General features: G+C 45.3%; 3 protein-coding genes across 8 annotated transcripts in view; 2 read left to right on the top strand and 1 right to left on the bottom strand.

The window, feature by feature from the left end:
- LOC126943900 (metallothionein-2) overlaps positions 1-23,175 on the top strand; it is an 894,508-nt gene that overhangs the window by 130,212 nt on the left and 741,121 nt on the right. The window lies entirely within an intron of this gene.
- MT3 (metallothionein 3) overlaps positions 1-23,175 on the top strand; it is an 892,117-nt gene that overhangs the window by 148,957 nt on the left and 719,985 nt on the right. The window lies entirely within an intron of this gene.
- CES5A (carboxylesterase 5A) overlaps positions 1-23,175 on the bottom strand; it is a 120,152-nt gene that overhangs the window by 14,578 nt on the left and 82,399 nt on the right. Inside the window, exons 1-7 of one of the 2 annotated variants that reach the window (XM_050772918.1) lie at positions 19,479-19,703; positions 18,178-18,382; positions 15,985-16,123; positions 7,407-7,540; positions 5,197-5,350; positions 2,600-2,704; positions 664-768 (exon numbers count right to left, since the gene is read on the bottom strand). In XM_050772918.1, the coding sequence (XP_050628875.1) occupies positions 664-768; positions 2,600-2,704; positions 5,197-5,350; positions 7,407-7,540; positions 15,985-16,123; positions 18,178-18,382; positions 19,479-19,551 (915 nt within the window). In that variant the 5' untranslated portion in view covers positions 19,552-19,703. Of the gene's footprint in view, positions 1-663; positions 769-2,599; positions 2,705-5,196; positions 5,351-7,406; positions 7,541-15,984; positions 16,124-18,177; positions 18,383-19,478; positions 19,704-23,175 lie in introns of those variants that run through there. The other variant, XM_050772917.1, reaches the window with a different exon arrangement.

The raw sequence follows: 23,175 nt of genomic DNA, 5'->3' as shown, positions 1-23,175 counted from the left end.
ATTTATTATCCATTTCACTGAGTCCAGCATGGCTCAGAGTGACATTCAGTACATACCACATAACTAGCAAATGTTAAAATCTGAAAGATAATGATCTTGATCGTTCAAAGACCGTCATCAAAGGCTCTCAAGATTGAAAGGGACATAAAGATCACCCGGTTCAATTAACTGTCACTGACTGAAAGTTTGTCAGAGGTCAGCTAGATTTTGCTTGAATACCTGGAGAGGTGGGCATCTCACCACCTTCTAAAGGAGCCCAGTCATTTTCCAGACACCTGAGATCTTGCAAAGTTTTCAGTTATGCAGAACTAAAATGACTTCCTAATAGAACTTCCAGCTCCTGATTTTGACTTCAGCTTCTGGAAGCATGCGTAACAAGGGTGGTCCCTCTCTCCAGTGAGATGCTTTCAGGGACTTACAGACAAGCCTTGTACTTTGCTGAATCTTCTCCAGGCTAAGTGGCACCCCTGCCCCAACAATTTTCTTAAATTACCTACAAGGGTTCTATACCCCTACTTGTTTTTTTTTACAGCTGTTACCAAGTAACCCCAATCCTCCTCTTTTCTATGTTCCAAATCCAAATAAATAACAGAGGGGTAGGATTAGTTAATCTCTCCATTCAAAGGACAAGCCCGCCCCCAAAACTGCCCCCTCTGTCCTCACCTGGCTGAGGGTCAGCAGCTCCTTGGAGGATTTTGTCCTCAGGCACCTCAGCAGGTCCTCAGAGTCTGACGCACTGTTCCCACAGAAATGTGCAACCACCTGCAGCTATTTTGCAGAAAGGGCCAGGTTAGAGCATGACATTGGAAGCATCTAGGAAAATGGAAGCTGGAAAATGTCCTCCAATCAGACACAGGTTTGTCCTCCATACATGAGTCTATCCTGCTACCCCTGCCTAGCCCCACACCCCTATAATGGAAGGTGCACATGGCGGACAGGTTGCCACTGCATCACCCTCACTCTCTTGCCTGGCTCTCCTTGTCATCTTTAGTGAACACCACAGCTGGGGATGAGAGTTTGCCAGTCTGTGACCGTGGAATGGAATCAAGGTTCATGGTCACAAAGAGATCAGTCCTGTGAGCTTGGCTGCATTGGTACTTGGCCCCTCCAGAGTCTAGAAGCCCAATCTTAAGGTGCTAAATAAGACAGAAACACCAAGAGCGAGGAGCAGCTTTGCAAGCTCCTTCATTGTCAGTAGAGGCAGGGCTCCAGATCAGATTCTTAGCTTGTCAGCCCTGCCCAAACCCCAGGCCCACACACAGCCTGGAATGTCCTACCTGTCTTTTTCCTGCCTCTATACCAATCCTCCTCATTCTATAAGGCCCATGTCCTTCCCTCCACGATGTCCTTTCAGGGCATTGCACCCCCCAGAAACCCCTTCCTCATCCAATCTCCTATAAACTCGATGTTCCCCACCTTCCATGATTGGCCCATTGCTGAACACCTGCTTTCCTTGTCACTGAACCTTCCACATTTGTAGAACTCGCTCCCTGAAAGTGATGGTTCTCAATCTTCTGGGAATCATGGATACTCTGAGAATCCAATCAAAGTCACAGACCCTCTCCCTGCGAAAACGTGCAAGCATGTGGAGTCTGGCACAATTGTGGGACCACTTCCCAAATCTATCCATGGATTCCAGGATTTAATCCTATCCATGGATAGGTGATAAAAAGATTAGATTGCCCTCAAGTTTAGGATGTGCTTTCTCCACTGATAAGTCCCAAAGCTCTAACAGAGCAGGGAAAATAGTGGGCACCCAGTGATGTGTGTCAAATGAATAAATATATGCCCAAACTGAAAACAGTTTTATGGAGAATGTTACCAAAATCAGTATTTCTGTGTATTGAGGGTATTCTTTTTACAACTTTATAACTCTATGTTACTGCTCTTGGTATATACTGTTACTTTCTGTAAGATGTTTAAGAAAATTTACCACAAAAATGATGAATACTCAAGAGATGGCTCCACAGCCCAGTGCTTAATTAATGTGCATTGAATGAAACAGCTCATTTGTTAACTCATTCATTCAGAACACTTATGGCTGCCTGATATATACCAAGTATTATGTTGGGGGCCTGAAGGACAGAGAGATCCTGGTCTCTAGGGCCTCACGATCTAGTAGATAATTAAGACAAGAGACAGATGAGAAATATCGTGTGATAGATGCCCCTTATAATCCCAAGCCAGACAACACTAATCAGTCACAGCGTTATTTCCCACTGAGCTGGAAACAGCCTCTGAATCTTTCTTAACATAATGTCCTGGGTATCCATTCCCAGCAGAGTAGCGTAGGCACAGAAGAGCTGTATAGGATACAGGGAACTGAGTTATATATCACAAGCAAAGAATCACGGTAAGATGTAAGAACCATAACACGCATACACACACACTTGTGCACACCAGTGGTGTGGCGTTGTGTAGCTAGATCCATTTCCTGTGGAACCAGATATTTCATGGAGGAACAAGGTTCACCTTGGGCCAGCATGAGGTTCCTTGGGCATGGTCACTAAGGAAAGCCAAACACATGGTGAGAAGGGGCCCGAAACATTCTCTGCTAACTGAGGAGAGGAAGCTGGCAAGGTGTTAACAGTATACATACGTCCTCACTCTTCTCATAATCATAGGCTTTCAGGTAAGGGATGATGGCCACCCCACTCTCCATGATGGCTTTGTGGAATAAGCCTTCGGCCATGGGAGACAGTATCTGGAGAGAGAACACAGAAGACCCAGGAAAAGTTACTCCCCAGCGACACACATACCATTCACTCCTCTTCAAAGAAACCTTCCCAGGAAGCCTCCTTAAAAGCTCTAAGCTTAGAGGGGAAAAAAGCCCTGGTTTGGGGGTTAAAGGACTAGCTGTGAAGGTTTGGGCAACTTACTTAACCTCTCTGAACCCCTGGTTCTTCATGGACTTTGATGTCAAATGTTCAGGCATGTGATTTCTAGCTCCTTCACTTCCTAGCTAGGTAACCTCGGAGAAGTTGCTTAATATTTCTTTTTTTTTTTTTTTTTTTTTTGAGATGGAGTCTCACTCTGTGGCCAGGCTGGAGTGCAGTGGCACAATCTCAGCTCACTGCAACCTCTGATGCCCAGGTTCAAGTAATTCTCCTGCCTCAGCCTCCAGAGTAGCTGGGATTACAGGGCCGTGCCACCATGCCCAGCTAATTTTTGTATTTTTAGTAGAGATGTGGTTTCACCATGTTGGCCAGGATAGTCTCAATCTCCTGACCTCTTGATCCACCCACCTCGGCCTTCCAAAGTGCTGGGATTACAGGCATGAATCACCACACCCGGCTAAGTTGCTTAATATTTCTAAGTATCAGTTCACTCCCCTGTAAAGCTGGAGTAAAAATTGAGCCCATATCACAAAACTGTTGTGAGGAGCAGGGGAAGTAATCAACATAGAACTCTTCACACAGGGTCTGGTCCAATTTTGATCATGAAATAAAGGCTGTTATAATATATGAAAAGTTAGGTTAATATAATTCACCTTAGAAGGTAATTTTGAAGATGTAAAAACACCACAGATATTGTCAAGTGCTATTCAGCAGAAGCTTTCTTAACTCACCACCATGTCACTGATTGCTGCAATTAACTTGCCAACTGATGCCAAGGAAATGCTGACCACTGAGCCAGTGGGCCTTTTTCTAGCACCTCTGTACATTTCTCTTCTCACCAGTTTCTTGGCAAGAATCAGGTTTGTTCGCTTCCAAACCTGTTTTGTCATTTGCACTTGTTATTGTAATTACATAATCAATGAAATATGAGAACAAATGAACTGTATGTGTAAAAAGAAAATCAAATTATGTCTGGAAAAAAATTCTTGATAAAAGATGGCTAAAAAATATTGCGTCAGGTCAGGCATAGTGACTCATGCCTATAATCCCAGCAATTTGGGAAGTCAAAACAAGAGGATCACTTGAGCCCAGAAGTTCAAGACCATCCTGGGCAATATAGCCCAATACAGCTAGACCTCATCTCTAAAAAAATTAAAAAAAAAAAAAAATTAGCTGGACGAGGTGGCGCATGCCTTTAGTCCTAGCTCCTTGGGAGGCTGAGGCAGGACAATTGCTTGTGACCAGAGTTTGGTCTGCAATGAACTATGATCACCCACTGCTTGCCAGCCTGGGCAACAGAGTGAGACCTTGTCCCAAAAAAAATATATTGCTGTCACCGGGCACGGTGGCTCATGCCTGTAATCCCAGCACTTTGGGAAGACAAGGCAGGTGGATCACCTGAGGTCGGGAGGTCGAGACCAGTCTGACCAACATGGAGAAACCCCATCTCTACTAAAAATACAAAATTAGCCAGGCATGGTGGCACATGCCTGTAATCCCAGCTACTCAGGAGTCTGAGGCAGGAGAATTGCTTGAACCCGGGAGGCGGAGGTTGTGGTGAGCCTAGATTGCGCCATTGCACTCCAGCCCGGGCAACAAGAGCGAAACTCCATCTCAAAACAAATCAAAACAAAAAGCCATATATGTGTGTGTATGTATATATATATACTATACGGATATCTATGTATCTATATATATAGATATATAGATATATAATACATATATTACTGTCAAATCGTGCGTGGACAAGAAAGAAGTAAAATATTTGCAGGAAAAGTATAAAAATCCCAAATGCAGTAAAATCAGGCGGCTTTGCATGCATCTTTAAGTTTGCACCCACTGTAAAGAAACTGCAATTTGAGGACAGCGAATTTTGCGGGTGGTTTATGCAAGATAATCCATGTTGGAACTCGAGTCGGCACACCAACTCTGCAAACATAAGGCTCCATATCAAACTGTTGGTGAGGGAATATACATTTTATGGTTTCAATTAAAATAAAATATTTATATGCATCTTTTGGCATTTCATGACTTAGCTGAGTTTCCTATTAAACAAGTAATTACCACTCTGGTAATTGAATACTAGGGATTCTCCTCTACAAATACAAGGGATTTTCCCTCAAATTATTACTCACTCTGTGACCTCAGGTGATTTATTTAAACTTTCCCAATGACACTGTCTTGTCTGTGAAATTAGACTGAGCCCCTAACTCATAATGTGTGTGTGAGGCTTGAAAAAGACAATGTGTATTAAAGTGTTTGTTCAACATGAAGGCACCAATCAAATGTTAATAATTCATCATCATTTTTGGAAACTCCTGCACTGAGATTCATTCAAATTACAAAGCAGAGAACTCACAAGGCTTGAAACACTTATGGCTCCCGCGGACTCGCCAAAGATGGTCACAGAGCTGGGGTCCCCACCAAAGAACTCAATGTTCTTCTGGACCCAGGACAGAGCAGCCACCTGGTCCTTGAAGGCCCAGTTCCCCGGCGCGTGCTGATCCCATGTGCTGAGGACAAGAGGCAGGGTGAGAATTCTCAGTCAGCCATGGTGTGTTTCCCACAGCCCTGGACGTTCTCAGCAGAGGCTGTGGGCAGGCGTCAGTGGGGAGGGGACTGAGAGTCAGAGGCCTGGAGGAGCTGGGGAAACTGGGCTCAGTTCTCACGCTTTGCTGGGATTTGAATTTCTTTGAGAATTTGATGAAAGCTATGCACCCGAGAAGAAATGCACATACAATATTGTAGGTGCAATTTCAAGTATTCATGGGCTCCTCAGAATCCATGAATCCCAATCCATGAATCCTATGTTGCCCAGGCTGGTCTGGAATCCAAGAATCCGATCCTGAGAGTTGGTCTGTACTAGAAAGCAAGGGTTTCCTGGGCACAGAATTTTCCATGAAACTAAATTAATGCTAGTCATAATAACAATAACAGGCTAGACGCGGTGGCTCACGCCTGTAATCCCATCACTTTGGGGGCCGAGGCGAGCGGATCACAAGGTCAGGAGATCAAGACCATCCTGGTTAATATGGTGAAACTCCATCTCTACTGAAAAAACAAAAAACAAACAAACAAAAAAATATTAGCTGGGAGTGGTGGCAGGCACCTACAGTCCCAGCTATTCAGGAGGCTGAGGCAGGAGAATGGCATGAATCCGAGAGGAGGAGCTTGCAGTGAGCCGAGATTGTGCCACTGCACTCCAGCCTGGGAGACAGAGCGCCGTCTCAAAACAAAACAACACAATAACAGCAGCTGCAGCAAGTACAGGACACTGTTCGAAAGACTTTAAGGCTAAGAATCCTACAACCCTCACACCTATGAGGTAGGTGGTGCTGGTATTTCTTCCTTTGCTTCTTTGGGTCTTCTCCACCCTTCTCTGCCCTGCCCCCGAAAAGCTGACCTCTAGGAATGGCATCACCCAGGCCTCAGCTGTGTGCCATGAGGGTGGGCTAGAGAGAGACTGCAATGTTTATCCCACCACCCCATGCTCCATCTCTGATGGGAAGTGTTTGGGCAGAGGCTGCTTTTTTCCACAGTAGCAGCTCATGCCAACTCCCTTCCACTAAACCTGGAGCCTGCTGTCAGGACACCAATGGATACATCAACTCTTTAATTCAGGCACAGAGAGGTTAAACCCCCTTGCCCAAGAGCTAGAAATCTGCAGTTTTGGGATCCCACCCCCCAATCCTGCTCCCCCTGCCAATTGTATGTTTTCCAGGATGGAATTAATGGGAGAACAAATGAAACAAGTGGAAATGCCATAGAACCAAAGAAATGTCTAGACTGAAAGCATGCATGCAGTGCACACCATATATGCATGTCATCCTGGGGCACATTCTACTCCCCTCCATTTTCCAGTTCCCCAGACTGCTCCTTCCCCTGGTCCCCTCCACTGTCCATGACCACTGAGCTGGCTCTGACTCCACCTTCTCTCTTCCAGGACCCTGCATCTGGTCAAGAGTCAAGCCCCGCCAATTTCACCTCCATTCTACTGTGGCTCCCACCCTGGACCCCGTTTCTTCATCTCTGTTTATCCTGAGAAGCATTATACCTTAATGGTTACCATCTCAGCCTCGAGCACAGGATTCACAGTCTGGTCACTTATTATATGGGTGACCTTGGGCAAGTCACTTAACCTGCTTTGCCTCAATGGTTCTCACATCTAAAATGGGAATAATGATAGTGCCCACTCCACATGGCTGTGAAGATTGACAGCGCCAGGCAGACAATAAGCATGTCATACACTCATGTTATATACATGTTAGCTATTGCTTTTGTGTTTGAATGACCCCATGGCCTGCATCAAGACAGCGCCTCCCAGTGGGGCTCCCCATCTGCAGCTGGACACCCCTGGCTCACCCTCCACTCGGCTTCAGAGTGAGATTCCTGGTAAACTACTCTGAGAAAGGTAATCCTGGCCCCTCAGTCTGTGTTGGATAAAGCCCAAACTCTATGTACAGCCTGGCATTCAAGATTCACTCGTTCTTAGGTCGCTCGGCATTGTCTCCGGCTACTGCATGCCTGCTCCTTGGGGATCTGGGGTGTCAATTACTTGGAGAGACTCACGTGAAGAAGCCAAATATTCCCAGCCGGTACTGGATGACCACAACCAGCACGTCCTCATAGGCAGCCAGAGCGGACCCATCGAAGATGGAGGCTGAGCCAGTCTTGAAGGCACCCCCTGGGAACCACACCAAGACCTGAGGTGGGGAGAGGAGCGTCCAGTCAACCAGGAGGCACCACCTCCCCTCCCCATGCAGGTGAGGCACACGTTCTTAACACCAAATAGAAATGTCCCACTTGCTAAGCGGGGTACGAGGTTTTGTCTTTTGAAGAAGGCCCAGGGTTAAGCATGTGGGCTCTGGCACCTGAGTGCCTGGGTTTGACTCCCACTGCCACTGACTAGCTGTGTGACCTTGGGAATATTACTTAGCCTAAAGCTCATTTTTCTCATCTGTAAAATGTGAAGAAGGAAAGTATCTCACTAATGAAGTTATCATGAGGTTTAAACAAAATTCTGCATCTAAAGCTCATAGAACAATGAGCAATAGCACATTTCAAGTTTCAAGTGCTCAGAAATAGCTCACTAAATACCAGTGAGCCTGTGACCCACAGGAAGATGGAAACCATTGTAAGCATGTATAAGAGCAAAAGCAGCTCAAGGTGTTTCAGAGAAAAGCTCTCAGAGAGAGGAGAGGAAAGGAGGGGAGGGCAGAAAAGGAGAATGGAAGAGGGGAGGGGAGGGGAGAAAAAGAGGAGGAGGAGAAAAAGAAAGAGGAGGAGGAAGGGAGAAGGAGAAGGAGGAAGGAGGAAGAGGAGAAGGAGAAAGGATGAAAAATGAAGAAAGAAAGAACAGAAAGAAGAAAGGTCAGGCGCAGTGGCTCATGCCTGTAATCCCAGCACTTTGGGAGGCTGATGTGGGCAGATTGCCTGAGCTCAGGAGTTTGAGAACACCCTGGGCAATATGGTGAAACCCTGTCTCTACTAAACCAAAAATTAGCCGGGCATGGTGGCAGGCACCTGTAATCCCAGCTAATCAGGAGGGTGAGGCACAAGAATCCCTTGAGCCTGGGTGGCGAAGGTTGCAGTGAGCCGAGTTTGCACAACTGCACTTCAGCCTGGGAACAGAGCAAGACTCTGTCTGCACCCCCCACCTCCCCCCAAAAAAGAAAAAAAAACCGGGAAGAGTAAAAATTGTATTGATTAGAAAAATTGGGACCAGGAAACATAAGACATTATTCAAGTAGCATTATCTCTATTTATACATTTAATAACAAATCCCTTCCATTCTGTTTCTTGAGGTCATATTAGAGATTACAGCCTTTGGGGCAGGTAAAGAGAAGAAAGCCACAGAAGAAAGGGGAGGTAGACAAAGCGCTTTCTTTGGTGCCAGAATCTAGCACCTACTGTATGTACAACATGGAGCAAGTCATTTATGCCCTTCCTAGGCCTCATCTTCTCCATCTGTGGAATGGGTCCAAATCGTCCTTACCCAGTTAAATCAGGTGATGTACTGTGCCTGGTACACAGCGAGCATTTAATAGACATTACTGTTATGATACAAGACAGCCATCTTCCCCTGGCAGAGGCATGGGGAATGGAAGAGGATGCGAGGGTTTGGCTAAAAAAATAGAATATGCCTTTCCCCCACTCACTGACATAGGGATATTTTATATTCTTAAATGAAACACTTAACATGATTACCTGACTGTCTTCATTATAAACAGAAAAGTTGGAGGATAAAATTATCCTTTTTGAAAAAAGAGAGTGCGCCTAAAATGGCCGAATAGGAACAGCTCCAGCCTCCAGCTCCCAGTGTGAGTGACACAGAAGACGGGTGACTTCTGCATTTTCAACTGAGGTACCAGGTTCGTCTCACTGGGGCATGTCGGACAGTTGGTGCTGGTCAGTGGGTGCAGCCCAACCAGCAAGAGCTGAAGCAGGGCGAAGCATCATCTCACCTGGGAAGGGCAAGGGGGAAGGGAATTCCCTCCTAGCCAAGGGAAACTGAGACACACAACACCTGGAAAATGGGATAACTTCCACCATAATACTGCACTTTACCTAGGGTCTTAGCAAATGGCACACCAGGAGATTATATCCCACGCCTGGCCCAGAGGGTCCCACGCCCACAGAGCTTCCCTCGTTGCTAGCACAGCAGTCTAAGATCTAACTGCAAGGCAGCAGCGGGGCTGGGGGAGGGGCGGCAGCCATTGCTGAGGCTTAAGTAGGTAAACAACGCCACAGGGAGGCTTGAAGTGGGTGGAGCCCACCACAGCTCAGGGAGGCCTGCCTGCCTCTATAGACTCCACCTCTGGGGACAGGGCATAGCTAAACAAAAAGCAGCAGAAACCTCTGCAGATGTAAATGTCCCTGTCTGACAGCTTTGAAGAGAGCAGTGGTTCTCCCAGCATGAAGGTTTACATCTGAGAACGGACAGACTGCCTGCTCAAGTGAGTCCCTGACCCCCTGAGTAGCCTAACTGGGAGACAACCCCCCCATGAGGTGCAGACTGACACCTCACACCTCACACAGCTGGGTACACCTCTGAGATGAAGCTTCCAGAGCAAGAATCAGACAGCAACACTTACTATTCAGCAATATTCTATCTTTCGCAGCCTCCGCTGCTGATACCCAGGCAAATAGGGTCTAGAGTGAACCTCAAACAAAATCCAACAGACCTGCAACTGAGGGTCCTGACTGTTAGAAGGAAAACTAACAAACAGAAAGGACACCCACACCAAAACCCCATCAGAATGTCACCATCATCAAAGACCAAAGGCAGATAAAAACCACAAAGATGGGGAAAAAGTAGTGCAGAAAAGCTGGAAATTCAAAAAATCAGAGCACATCCCCCCCTCCAAAGGAACACAGCTCATCGCCAGCAATGGAACAAAGCTGGATGGAGAATGACTTTGACGAGTTGAGAGAAGAAGGCTTCAGACAATCAAACTTCTCAGAGCTAAAGGAGGAACTAAGTACCCAGAGCAAAGAAATTAAACCCTTGAAAAAATAATGGAAGAATGGATAACTAGAATAATCAATGCAGAGAAGTCCATAAACGAACTGATAGAGATGAAAACCATGAATCGAGAACTAGGTGACAAATGCACAAGCTTCAGTAACTGACTCAATCAACTGGAAGAAAGAGTATCAGTGATTGAAGACCAAATGAATGAAATGAAGCGAGAAGAGAAGTTTAGAGGAAAAAGAGTAAAAAGAAATGAACAAAACCTCCAAGAAATATGGGATTATGTGAAAAGACCAAATCTACATCTGATAGGTGTGCCTGAAACTGATGGGGAGAATGGAACCAAGTTGGAAAACACTCTGCTGGATATTATCCAGGAGAACTTCCCCAACCTAGCAAGGCAGGCCAATATTCAACTAGAGGAAATATAGAGAACGCCACAAAGATACGCCTCGAGAAGAGCAACTCCAAGACACATAATTGTCAGATTCACCGAAGTTGAAATGAAGGAAAACATGTTAGGAGCAGCCAGAAAAAAAGGTCGGGTTACCCACAAAGGGAAGCCCATCAGACTAACAGCAGATCTCTCAGCAGAAACTCTACAAGCCAGAAGAGAGCGGGGGCCAATATTCAACATTCTTAAAGAAAACAATTTTCAACCCAGAATTTCATATCCAGCCAAATTAAATTTCATACGTGAAGGAGAAATAAAATCCTTTACAGACAAGCAAATGCTTAGAGATTCTGTCACTACTAGGCCTGCCCTACAGGAGATCCTGAAGGAAGCACTAAACATGGAAAGGGACAACTGGTACCAGCCATTGCAGAAACATGCCAAATCGTAAAGATCATCGACACTAGGAAGAAACTGCATCAACTAATGAGCAAAATAACCAGCTAATATCATAATGACAGGATCAAATTCACACATAACAATACTAACCCTAAATGTAAATGGACTAAATGGTCCAATTAAAAGACACAGACTGGCAAATTGGATAAAGAGTCAAGTTTACTGTATTCAGGAGACCCATCTCACATGCAGAGACACACATGGGCTCAAAATAAAGGAATGGAGGAAGATCTACCAAGCAAATGGAAAACAAAAAAAGGCAGGGGTTGCAATCCTAGTCTCTGATAAAACAGACTTTAAACCAACAAAGATCAGAAGAGACAAAGAAGGCCATTACATAATGGTAAAGGGATCAATTCAACAAGAAGAGCTAAGTATCCTAAATATATATGCACCCAATACAGATACAGGAGCACCCAGATTCATAAAGCAAGTCCTTAGAGACTTGCAAAGAGACTTAGACTCCCATACAATAATAATGGGAGACTTAAACACCCCACTGTCAACATTAGACAGATCAACGAGACAGAAATTAACAAGGATATCCAGAAATTGAACTCAACTCTGCACCAAGCGGACCTAATAGACATCTACAGAATTCTCCACCCAAGTCAACAGAATATACATTTTTCTCAGCACCACGTTGCACTTATTCCAAAATTGACCACATAGCTGGAAGTAAAGCACTCTTCAGCAAATGGAAAAGAACAGAAATAATAACAAACTGTCTCTCAGACCACAATGCAATCAAACTAGAACTCAGGACTAAGAAACTCAATCAAAATCGCTCAACTACATGGAAACTGAACAACCTGCTCCTGAATGACTACTGGGTACATAACGAAATGAAGGTAGAAATAAAGATGTTCTTTGAAACCAATGAGAACAAAGATATAACATACCAGGATCCCTGGGACACATTTAAAACAGTGTGTAGAGGGAAATTTATAGCACTAAATGCCCACAAGAGAAAGCAGGAAAGATCTAAAATTGACACCCGAACATCACAATTAAAAGAACTAGAGAAACAAGAGCAAACACATTCAAAAGCTAGCAGAAGGCAAGAAATAACTAAGATCAGAGCAGAACTGAAGGAAATAGAGACACAAAAAACCCTTCAAAAAAATCAACGAATCCAGGAGCTGTTTCTTTGAAAAGAAACAAAATGGATAGACCACTAGCAAGACTAATAAAGAAGAAAAGAGAGAAGAATCAAATAGATGCAATAAAAAATGATAAAGGGGATATCACCACTGACCCCACAGATATACAAACTACCACCAGAGAATACTATAAACACCTCTATGCAAATAAACTAGAAAACCTAGAAGAAATGGATAAATTCCTGGACACATACACTCTCCCAAGACTAAACCAGGAAGAACTTGAATCCCTGAATAGACCAATAGCAGGATCTGAAATTGAGGCAATAATTAATAGCCTACCAACCAAAAAAAGTCCAGGACCAGACGGATTTACAGCCGAATTCTACCAGAGGTTACAAGGAGGAGCTGGTACCATTCCTTCTGAAACTATTCCAATCAATAGAAAAAGAGGGAATCCTCCCTAACTCATTTTATGAGGCCAACGTCATCCTGATACCAAAGCCTGGCAGAGACACAACAACAAAAAAGATAATTTTAGTCCAATAGCCCTGATGAACATTGATGCGAAAATCCTCAACAAAATACTGGCAAACCGAATCCAGCAGCACATCAAAAAGCTTATCCACCATGAACAAGTGGGCTTCATCCCTGGGATGCAAGGCTGGTTCAATATATGCAAATCAATAAACATAATCCAGTATATAAACAGAACTAAAGATAAAAACCACATGATTATCACAATAGATGCAGAAAAGGCCTTTGACAAAATTCAACAGGGCTTCATGCTAAAAACTCTCAATAAATTTGGTATTGATGGAACGTATCTCAAAACAATAAGAGCTATTTATGACAAACCCACAGCCAATATCATACTGAATGGGCAAAAACTGGAAGCATTCCCTTTGAAAACTGGCACAAGAGACAGGGATGCCCTCTCTCACCACTCCTATTCAACATAGTTTTGGAAGTTCTGGCTAGGGCCATCCGGCAAGAGAAAGAAATAAAGGGTATGCAATTAGGAAAAGAAGAAGTCAAATTGTCCCTGTCTGCAGATGACATGATTGTATATTTAGAAAACCCCATCATATCAGCCCAAAATCTCCTTAAGCTGTGAACAACTTCAGCAAAGTCTCAGGATACAAAATCAATGTGCAAAAATCACAAGCATTCTTATACACCAAACAGAGAAGCAGAGAGCCAAATCAAGAATGAACTCCCATTCACAATTGCTTAAAAGAAAATAAAATACCTAGGAATCCAACTTACAAGGGATGTGAAGGATCTCTTCAAGGAGAACTACAAACCACTGCTCAGTGAAATAAAAGAGGACACAAACAAATGGAAGAACATACCATGCTCATGGATAGGAAGAATCAATGTCATGAAAATGGCCATACTGCCCAAGGTAATTTATAGATTCAATGCCATCCCCATTAAGCTACCAATGACTTTCTTCACAGAATTGGAAAAAACTGCTTTAAAGTTCATATGGAACCAAAAGAGAGCCCGCATTGCCAAGACAATCCTAAGCCAAAAGAATAAAGCTGGAGGCATCACACTACCTGACTTCAAACTATACTACAAGGCTACAGTAACCAAAACAGCATGGTACTGGTACCAAAACAGAGATATAAATCAATGGAACAGAACAAAGCCCTCAGAAATAATACCACACATCTACAACCATCTGATCTTTGACAAACCTGACAAAAACAAGAAAGGGGGAAGGATTCCCTATTTAATAAATGGTGCTGGGAAAATTGGCTAGCTACAAGTAGAAAACTAAAACTGGATCCTTTCCTTACTTCTTATACAAAAATTAATTCAAGGTGGATTAGAGACTTAAATGTTAGACCTAAAACCATAAAAACCCTAGAAGAAAACCTAGGCAATACCATTCAGGACATAGGTGTGGGCAACGACTTCATGTGTAAAACACCAAAAGCAATGGCAACAAAAGCCAAAATTGACAAATGGGATCTAATTAAACTAAAGAGCTTGTGCACAGCAAAAGAAACTACCATCAGAGTGAACAGGAAACCTACAGAATGGGAGAAAATTTTTGCAATATATTCATCTGACAAAGGGCTAATATCCGGAACCTACAAAGAACTCAAAGAAATTTACAAGAAAAAAACAAACAACCCTATCAAAAAGTGGGCAAAGGATATGAACAGACACTTCTCAAAAGAAGACATTCATACAGCCAACAGACACATGAAAAAATGCTCATCATCACTCGCCATCAGAGAAATGCAAATCAAAACCACAATGAGATACCATCTCACCCCAGTTAGAATGGCAATCATTAAAAAAATAAGGAAACAACAGGTGTTGGAGAGGATGTAGAGAAATAGGAACACTTTTACACTGTTGGTAGGACTGTAAACTAGTTCAACCATTGTGGAAAACAGTGCAGTGATTCCTCAAGGATCTAGAACGAGAAATACCATTTGACCCAGTCATCCAATTACTGGGTATATACCCAAAGGATTATAAATCATGCTGCTGTAAAGACACATGCACACATATGTTTATTGCAGCACTATTCACAATAGCTAAGACTTGGAATCAACCCAAATGTCCATCAGTGACAGACTGCATTAAGAAACTGTGGCACCATATACACCATGGAATACTATGCAGCCATAAAAAAGGATGAGTTTGAGTCCTTTGTAGGGACTTGGATGCAGCTGGAATCCATCATTCTTAGCAAACTATCACAAGAACAGAAAACCAAACACCGCATGTTCTCACTCATAGGTGGGAACTGAACAATGAGATCACTCGGACTCAGGAAGGGGAACATCACACACCGGGGCCTATCATGGGGAGGGGGGAGGGGGGAGGGATTGCATTGGGAGTTATACCTGATGTAAATGACGAGTTGATGGGTGCAGCACAGCAACATGGCACAAGTATACATATGTAACAAACCTGCACGTTATGCACATGTACCCTACAACTTAAAGTATAATAATAATAAATAAATTAAAAAAAAAAAAAAGAAACTGTGGCACATATACAACATGGAATACTATGCAGCCATAAAAAAGGATGAGTTGGTGTCCTTTGTAGGGACATGGATGCAGCTGGAAACCATCATTCTCAGCAAACTATCACAAGGACAGAAAACCAAACACCGCATGTTCTCACTCATAGGTGGGAATTGAACAATGAGATCACTTGGACACAGGAAGGGGAACCTCACACACCGGGGCCTATTGTGGGGAGTGGGGAGGGGGGAGGGATAGCATTACGAGATATACCTAATGTACATGACGAGTTAATGGGTGCAGCACACCAACATGGCACATGTATACATATGTAACAAACCTGCACGTTATGCACATGTACCCTAGAACTTAAAGTATAATTTAAAAAAAAAAAGATACCTCAAATTTTAAAAAAAGTCAAACTCCTTTTAAGTAGTGTCTTTTCTGAAAGCTTACAGGTCACTAAATATGCAACAGATTGGAAAAACAGAACAAAATAAAAATTAAAAGTCAAGGCACTGCCAATAAAGAATCAATCAGAAAAACTGATCATGTGAATCTATCATTCGAATGATTTTTAAAAATTGTTGATGTGATTACATTTCCCTTTTACCCAACAGGGGGTAGTTCCGATTCCAGACATGCAGCTGCACTGCCTGGATCCCAGGCCAAGGTCCTGCTAGCTGGAGCTTGAAGCACACACAGCAGGCAGCCTTACGGGGAGCTTGGAGCCTGCATCGGCGTGGGCAGGCGCATAGATGTTCAGGTACAGGCAGTCTTCTGATGCGCCAATATTGGGGTAATGCACCTTGAGCATGTGTTGATCTAAGCGCAGCCACTCTGAGTTCTGGAGGCACCTTGGAGAAGGAGAGGAGAAAACCCTCAGAAAAAGTTATCAGCAAACTTGCCTGGGAAGGGCCAGTTCTTCTGAGAGCAGGGAGGCCTGGCCGTCTCCTCTGCCTGAGCAGAAGAGGCAGCTACTGGTACAAAGTCCAATCATATCCAAACCCCCATGGTTTCCAAAACAAACAAGCAAGCAAATTATAATTCTCTTTGATCTGGTTCCTGGCTAGGAAAGCACATGGTGTAAAATAATTGCACCATTACCACCCACCACCCTCCTATGCCACCACGATAATATAGACACACATAACAAACCAAGCTGGCCCAACAATTCCCTAAACCACAGAGGGCAGGACACAGTCGAATAACAAGGGCTTTGCCCCTGCGGCTCCCTCTTCTGTCCCCAGAAGAGCAAAGGAACATTTCCAGTCCTCTGTACCTGGAACAAACCGGAATAGACTCCCGCACCCAGGCTTTGCTCAAGCCGGGCCCTCTGCCTCGACTGCTCTCTCCCCATATCTGCGTGCTCACATTCTTCCCTTTGTTTCAGATTCACTCTAACTTGCCACCTCCTCCCAGAAGCCTTCTGAGATTTCTCCAGTTCTACTATATCTCTTCTTTGGAAACACTCACCTACTTTTTGTTCTTTCCCAGAACTTGTCCTAAGCTTGTTCGTGTGCATTATCATCATCCCCAGCTCAGTTCTGAGCACCGGAAAGCCTACGACTCTACAGAGGTTTTAGTCACCTCTGTACCTCAGAGCACCAGCAGAGCATGATACACCATAAGATTAAGTGAGGCTGTCATGTGAATGTTTCTACCATACTGTGTGCACAATCAATGCTAGTTGTTTTCGTAATAGAATAGTGCGCAATATCGCTGCTCGTCTTCTCCTGACAGGTGTTCATGCCTCCTTGCCCCTTTTGTAGGTTGTTGATCAGGCCTCAGTGCTTTCAGAAAAGCCATCTCTGACCTCCCATCCAAGCTGGGCCAGGTGGGTTTTTGTTTCCCCTCAGCACCCTTCCCTGACACCCTAATGGTTGCCCTTCCCATCTTATATTTTAACTGTCAATTACTGTTTACATTCCTGCCACCATCACCCCTCTGCATGCTGCCTGAGGACAGCGGTGACTCATCCCCTGCCATGTCCCCAGGCCTAATGGAGAGCCAGTTATCAAGTTGGTTCTCAATGAATATTAGTTGGGTGACTGAATGAATGCACACAACAAATGAGTTTCAGCTTGATGTCCTCAGTCCTTGGACCACATCGGGTCATCTTCTGTGGCTTAGGGAATATCCTGGCACCAAAATTTATTCTACCAGGAACCCATGTGGCCCAACCTGAGAGCTTGACAGAATCTAAAGAGGTGGAAGATTCTAGGGGGATTTTCAAGTCTCACTGCCCACCCAGTAAGTCTCACCTCACCCCTCCACAATTAACCTGGTAACTGCTTACCTACCCGAACTTGAAAATCTGCAGTGACCAGGAGCTCCTTACCTCCCAGAGTCCCTGTGTCACAGAGACACGTCCACATGTTCATTCCACGGGTATTTATGGAGTTCACCATGGGCCAGGTATTGCATCAGGCACAGTTTTGACAGCTGGAGCTGACACCCTTCTAGTGTGGTTCTTCTCAATAAAGCCCCACCCAGTCTGACCACAGAGGCCAGGCTTGGGTGAGAGGTCACAAGAAGATACCTAGACAGTCCCTTCTGATCAAACGACTCAGTAAACCCATCTCAGCACTTCCAGAACACCTGGCTGGTGATCAGTCTCTAGAGAACATTCAGATAATAGTTTCCTGGGATCGGCTCGGGATATTCTGATTCAGAAAGTTCAGAAGGGAGCTTGGAGAATCGGCATATTTTTAAAGATGCCTCCAGCGTCCTGGCCATCAGTCGGTTTAGGAGTCAGGAGATTACCGAACCACTGGTTCGAGTCTCAAGCCCTCTCTTTCCCTCCTCCCCCATCCACGCCAATCCCTCTTCTTTCTCATTGGGCTGCATGACCTGCATTCCTGCCACTCCCAGAGCCACAAACCACCCGTGGGCCCGAACCTGGTCTTACAAATTAGGGTAGGAGGTGGCTTCTCGCAAGTTATCCCAGGGCGATGCAGGCTGAGGGTTCGTAAATCGCAGGGGTCCCAGCGGGGGAGCAGCAAAGGGGACTCCGAGGAACACGTTCACAGGCACAGGGCTTCCCAGCACAGTGACTTGCTTGCCCTGAATCCATCCCAGCCTGGTGTTCCTCTGTGGCCCTTCAGCAGAAGGCCCTGGGGGAACACATGGAGGAATCAGGAGCAGGCTGGGGACAGGCAGGGTCATGGCCCACCCAGCCTGTGGCTCCCCAGTGGGGACATGATTCCTTCACCCAGAGGCTGTGCAGCTGACGGTATCCAGGTTCCCTCTCCATGAATCCAGGTCCACGGCTTCTTCCAAGATTGCTGTAGAAGTCACCCCATGAGACCACTGACTTAGTTTCTCCTAGGAACCCAGCAGCACCTAGCCACAAAATCTCCCCCATTCACTCAGGAACCCATCTCCCTTCTGCTGAGAGCTCTTTCTTTCTACAGGATTGACACACACCAAACTCTGTAGATCCTGGGATGCCACAAACTCATCTTCCCAGGGGTTCCTACACTTCTGTCACTCCACACCCTCTGGCACCACTGCCAGCACATCTGTGCAGCACCTGCATGATTACTGGCTTTTTATTTTTTTCTTAAAATTTAATTTCAATAAACTCCTTTTAAATTTTACCTAGAAGAATTCCAAGTAATGACATTTATGGAATTGTGGTTGGTGAGTTAGGTATATGCTTTTGAATACACATGAATATTCATGGATGAAAATTTAAAATTCTCAAGCAGATGCTTCCTGAAATCAACCCATCTACTTCCAGCAGCATGGCACTTTGGGAGACTGGGCATGCAGGAGTCTCAGTCACCACACAGAATGTGGAGGCCTGGGAAGGAAACTGCCCAGCTACTTACTTAGCAAGACCCGGGTGTCTTAGCACTGTTTCTAATGTCATTTCATTACTGAAAGTCCTGTCGCTGCAGCCAGGAGTGCAGAAGCACAGGCTCTGCTCCTCACACCTCCCCAGTGCTCAGGATAGTGTCCCTCTAAACCCCTTGCAGCGTGTGAGCAATCCAAGGGCAGAACCAGGGTCTTTTGTGCTCTACCCACCCCAAGAAGGAAGCTCTGGTCCTAGGTTCTCGGCAACACCAGAACATTGATGCCATCAAAGTACTGCATAGCTCTCCACAGACCCTCAGAGACCTCTAAAAAATAACCTCGTTTCCACCAGTGGAAAATCCTCTCCCACCCCATCTTCTGAGAGCCCTCCTCCCCCATTGGATATCTCACCCTTGGTGGGGGCTGCAAGGACCCAGATAGCCCAAAATAGGATCTGGCCTGGGTGCACCCAATTCCCGCTCATTTGGCTGCCTGCCCGAACTCTGTGAACATCGACGGCTGCTGCTGACCTCAGAGAGCTTCAGTTGGGAGCCAGAAAGAGCTTCTTGTTAACTGGTAAGTGCTGAATAGGCAGGCAGAGGCAGCCGAGTTACTGAAGAACAGCATCAGAACAATATTCTCAAAGGAATTGACCAAGCAAGACTTTCCTGTTCTGATTTACATAAGAAGCTGACGATTAACTCTTGAGTTGGGGAAAGATAATTTGATCAGCTTTGGACTTCCGGGGTGGGGGAAATAGAAAAGACATTCCAGACCAGGCAAGACATTTTAGGATTACCAGTGCCAGAGGCCCAAGGATGAATGTGGTTTCCAGCCCCCGCTTGTGTGACACAGTGCAGGCTGGAGAAGCCGAGAAGTTTCTGAGAGGAGGAAGAAGGTTGCTGCTGGGACAAGCCAGTGGCTCTGAAGGTACAAACACTGCCAGCTCAGACTGGCAGCCCGACTGGCCCTGCCAACAAGAGTCTTCAATGGCCATTTGGTCTACAGCCTCCTTGGCAACCTTGAGGCCTCTTAGATTATATTATTTCCCCTCTGGCCCTTCATGGTTGCCACCAAAAAGATTCTCCCTGGCCTTCAAATCTGTCCCTTCATCTGACCAGAAATATTATCAATTCTCTACACCACTGCTCACTCAACTGTTTTAAAGCACTTCACACAAACTATCTTGTTGCCAACACCACCACCCCCAGTGTGGATGTCTTTCTTCTCCAGCTTCTTCTTTAAAATCCAATTTAACTGCCACCTCTTCCAAGAACCTTCCCCTGATTCTCCTGAACTTCTCAGTGCTTTGCTTTTCCAACCTCTCATTCTCTAATAAACCGTAGCCATGACTCTCTTCCTCCTTGGAGTACACCTTGGACTTTTCCAGGTGCATATTCATCACAGTGTCTTACATGTGCCCTGTGGCTTCCCAAAGCTCAGCTCTAGACCTTTTGTCTTCACAGTTTGTTCCATTGCCACTACCAAATTCACTATCAATTTACTTGATTTTTTTTTATTTAAATTGAGATTTTTTTAAAAGCTGTTATTAAAGAAAATTGTATCTACCTAGTGCAACAAGGATAGTGTTTTGGGAAGAGCAAGCCAATATATCTTGCATTTCTATACCACAAAACCATTCCCTTACCTCTAGCAACCATTACAATGAAGGGGAGGTATATGGTGGATAAGATCCCCAAAATAGGACAAACAAGAAAATCCAGCCCTTCTGTACAGTGGATTTTGGAAAGGAGAAGGGAAGAGAGGTAGGGAAAGCACCTGTGATGCAAAGTGCCCTGACTCCCCCTCTTAGACATAGGTCCTAAAGGGGTACAGCAATGGGGGAAAGTGATGGGGTGCAGTGAGGGGCTGAAATGTGTGCCAAGGATGAAATGTGTGCTAAGCAGTGAAGGGTTCTCCAGGAGGATACTGACAGAAGGGTTCCACATCTCAACCAACCTGGGGCAGCCACAGCAGAGCAGAAGTGGTTGGGCCAAGAGAGATCTCAGAGAGTGCTCCCACTTCCGTTGGATCCCCAATTCCTTGAAATGGATCCAGACATCACCGTGTGGCTTTGAAGAAAACTCAGAGGTGACTACCAACCTGGCTGGGAGCTAGAGGAGGAGGAGGAGGGCAGGGGGCTACAGATGCGCTTCATGGACTCGATAACAGAGTGAAACCACAGCCTGGCCTGTGCTGGAGCACAGTGCTGAGCACTATGCACGGTGAGGTGGGGCACTGAGCCAGCCAGGGAGGGTCAGTGAGCTTTGATCAAGACGAGAGGACAGACCATGAGCTCACCACGTGAGAATTCATCCTCCTCCCAGGAGCCCGGGCAGCGGGACGTTGCTGTGGAGACCACAACAACGCAAGGACTTCTGCAGGTGGGTCCAAGCTCCCTCTGCCCTCTCACTCATGTGGTCCTATTAGCATACCTTGACTTACACAGCCGGACACCATCTTGGCAAGGAGTGTGGGTGGGGTGGGGAGCAAATCTGAGAGGCTATGGATTTATTTGAAGTGATTATGCTATCTAAAGAGACCGTTTAAGTTACTGAATAGGACTTTACCAGACTGAGTTAGATATAATTATCTATCATTAACCAGAGGGGCGAAGAATTCTCCATGCTAAAAATGGAAATTAACAAGCATTATATATACACACATACATATGTGTGTGTGTATATATATGTGTGTGTGTATATATATGTGTGTGTGTATATATATGTGTGTGTGTATGTATATATAACATGCTATAATACCACCAAACTGAGTCTTTCTCTTCCACAAAATCAGAATGCAAAGAGAACTATAGAGGAAATGGTTTCCTAATGAAATGCCTTCTATTTGCTGTTCTCTTTAGGTACCGCCTCTGTCGCAGGCATCCCCTAATGCACAGGACCTACTCTGTGAGGAATACTGATAATGTCAGGAATCAATGCCACTAGCCTTCATTTACAGAATGCCTTATAGGTACCAGACCCTGGGCTAAATGCTTTCTTTGCATCTGTTACCTAATTTAATGTGATTAGTCTCATTTTGTAGATGAGGAAACTGAGATTTTGCAAGATGGGATTGCTGGTCCAATATCACAAAGCTGAGAAGCAGCAGCTGGGACTAGAGCTCAGGTTTCCTGCCCTTGAGCTGCAGGCTTTGCAATTTGGGGAGGAGGGAGTAGGAAAGGAGAGGCAATAGAAAGATCTGGGAGGATGGGCCGGCTTCTGCAGTTCTTGGGCCATGAAAAATTACTTAATCTTCTAGAAAGCTGAATAACCACCTTGGACCTTGATGTCCCCATCAGTAGCACAGGTCAGTGGCCTGGATGGCCCCTGGGAGACACAGACCTTTGATAGGCTCTCCCTGTTCTCCCAGATTACTCTGCTGAAACCCTGAGGGAGAAAGCCAAGATGAGGGCTAAGGACTTGTTCTTTAAGCAGCTTGGTTTAAAACATAGGTTCATCTACCTCTGCCGATAGGTGGTAAAGATCAAAGCCCACTTTGGGATCCTCATAAAGAGAGGCTAAAGGAACCTTGAAGGTACGAGAGCAATGGCAGCTGCCTCAGGGTGGAAACCAGCCTGTAGGTGGACAAAACAAAGAAGTGGTGCTCTGGTGCTGGAATCAGGTCACTAGGCAATGCCCCATACACCACATATGGACCCACAGCTAGGAAGCCTTAAAGCTTCCATCTCATAACCTGTTTCTTTAAACCTCTCACACATTCATATTAAACCCAAACACTTTAACTTGACCTTCAAATTTTTTCTCATCTGACTCCATTCTATGATTCCAAACTAATGCCTCACTGCAACCCCACTGCTACCCCCACCACTGCACCCCATCACTGCACCCCCACCACTACCCCCACCACTGCACCCCATCACTGCACTCTACCACTGCACCCCATCTCTGTGCACCATCACTGTGCCCCATCATTGTACCCCCACACTGCATCCCACCACTGCACCCCATCACTACACCCCATTGCAGCACCCCATCACTATACCCCACCACTGCACCCCACCATTGCATCCCACCACTGCACCCCATCACTGCACCTCCACCATTATCCCATCACTATACCCTACCACTGCACTCCCACCACTGCA

This window comes from Macaca thibetana, chromosome 20, assembly GCF_024542745.1.
Source record: "Macaca thibetana thibetana isolate TM-01 chromosome 20, ASM2454274v1, whole genome shotgun sequence".
Lineage (NCBI taxonomy): Eukaryota > Metazoa > Chordata > Mammalia > Primates > Cercopithecidae > Macaca > Macaca thibetana.
The sequence above is the reverse complement of the archived record's forward strand: the minus strand, read 5'-3'. Positions and strand labels throughout refer to the sequence as shown.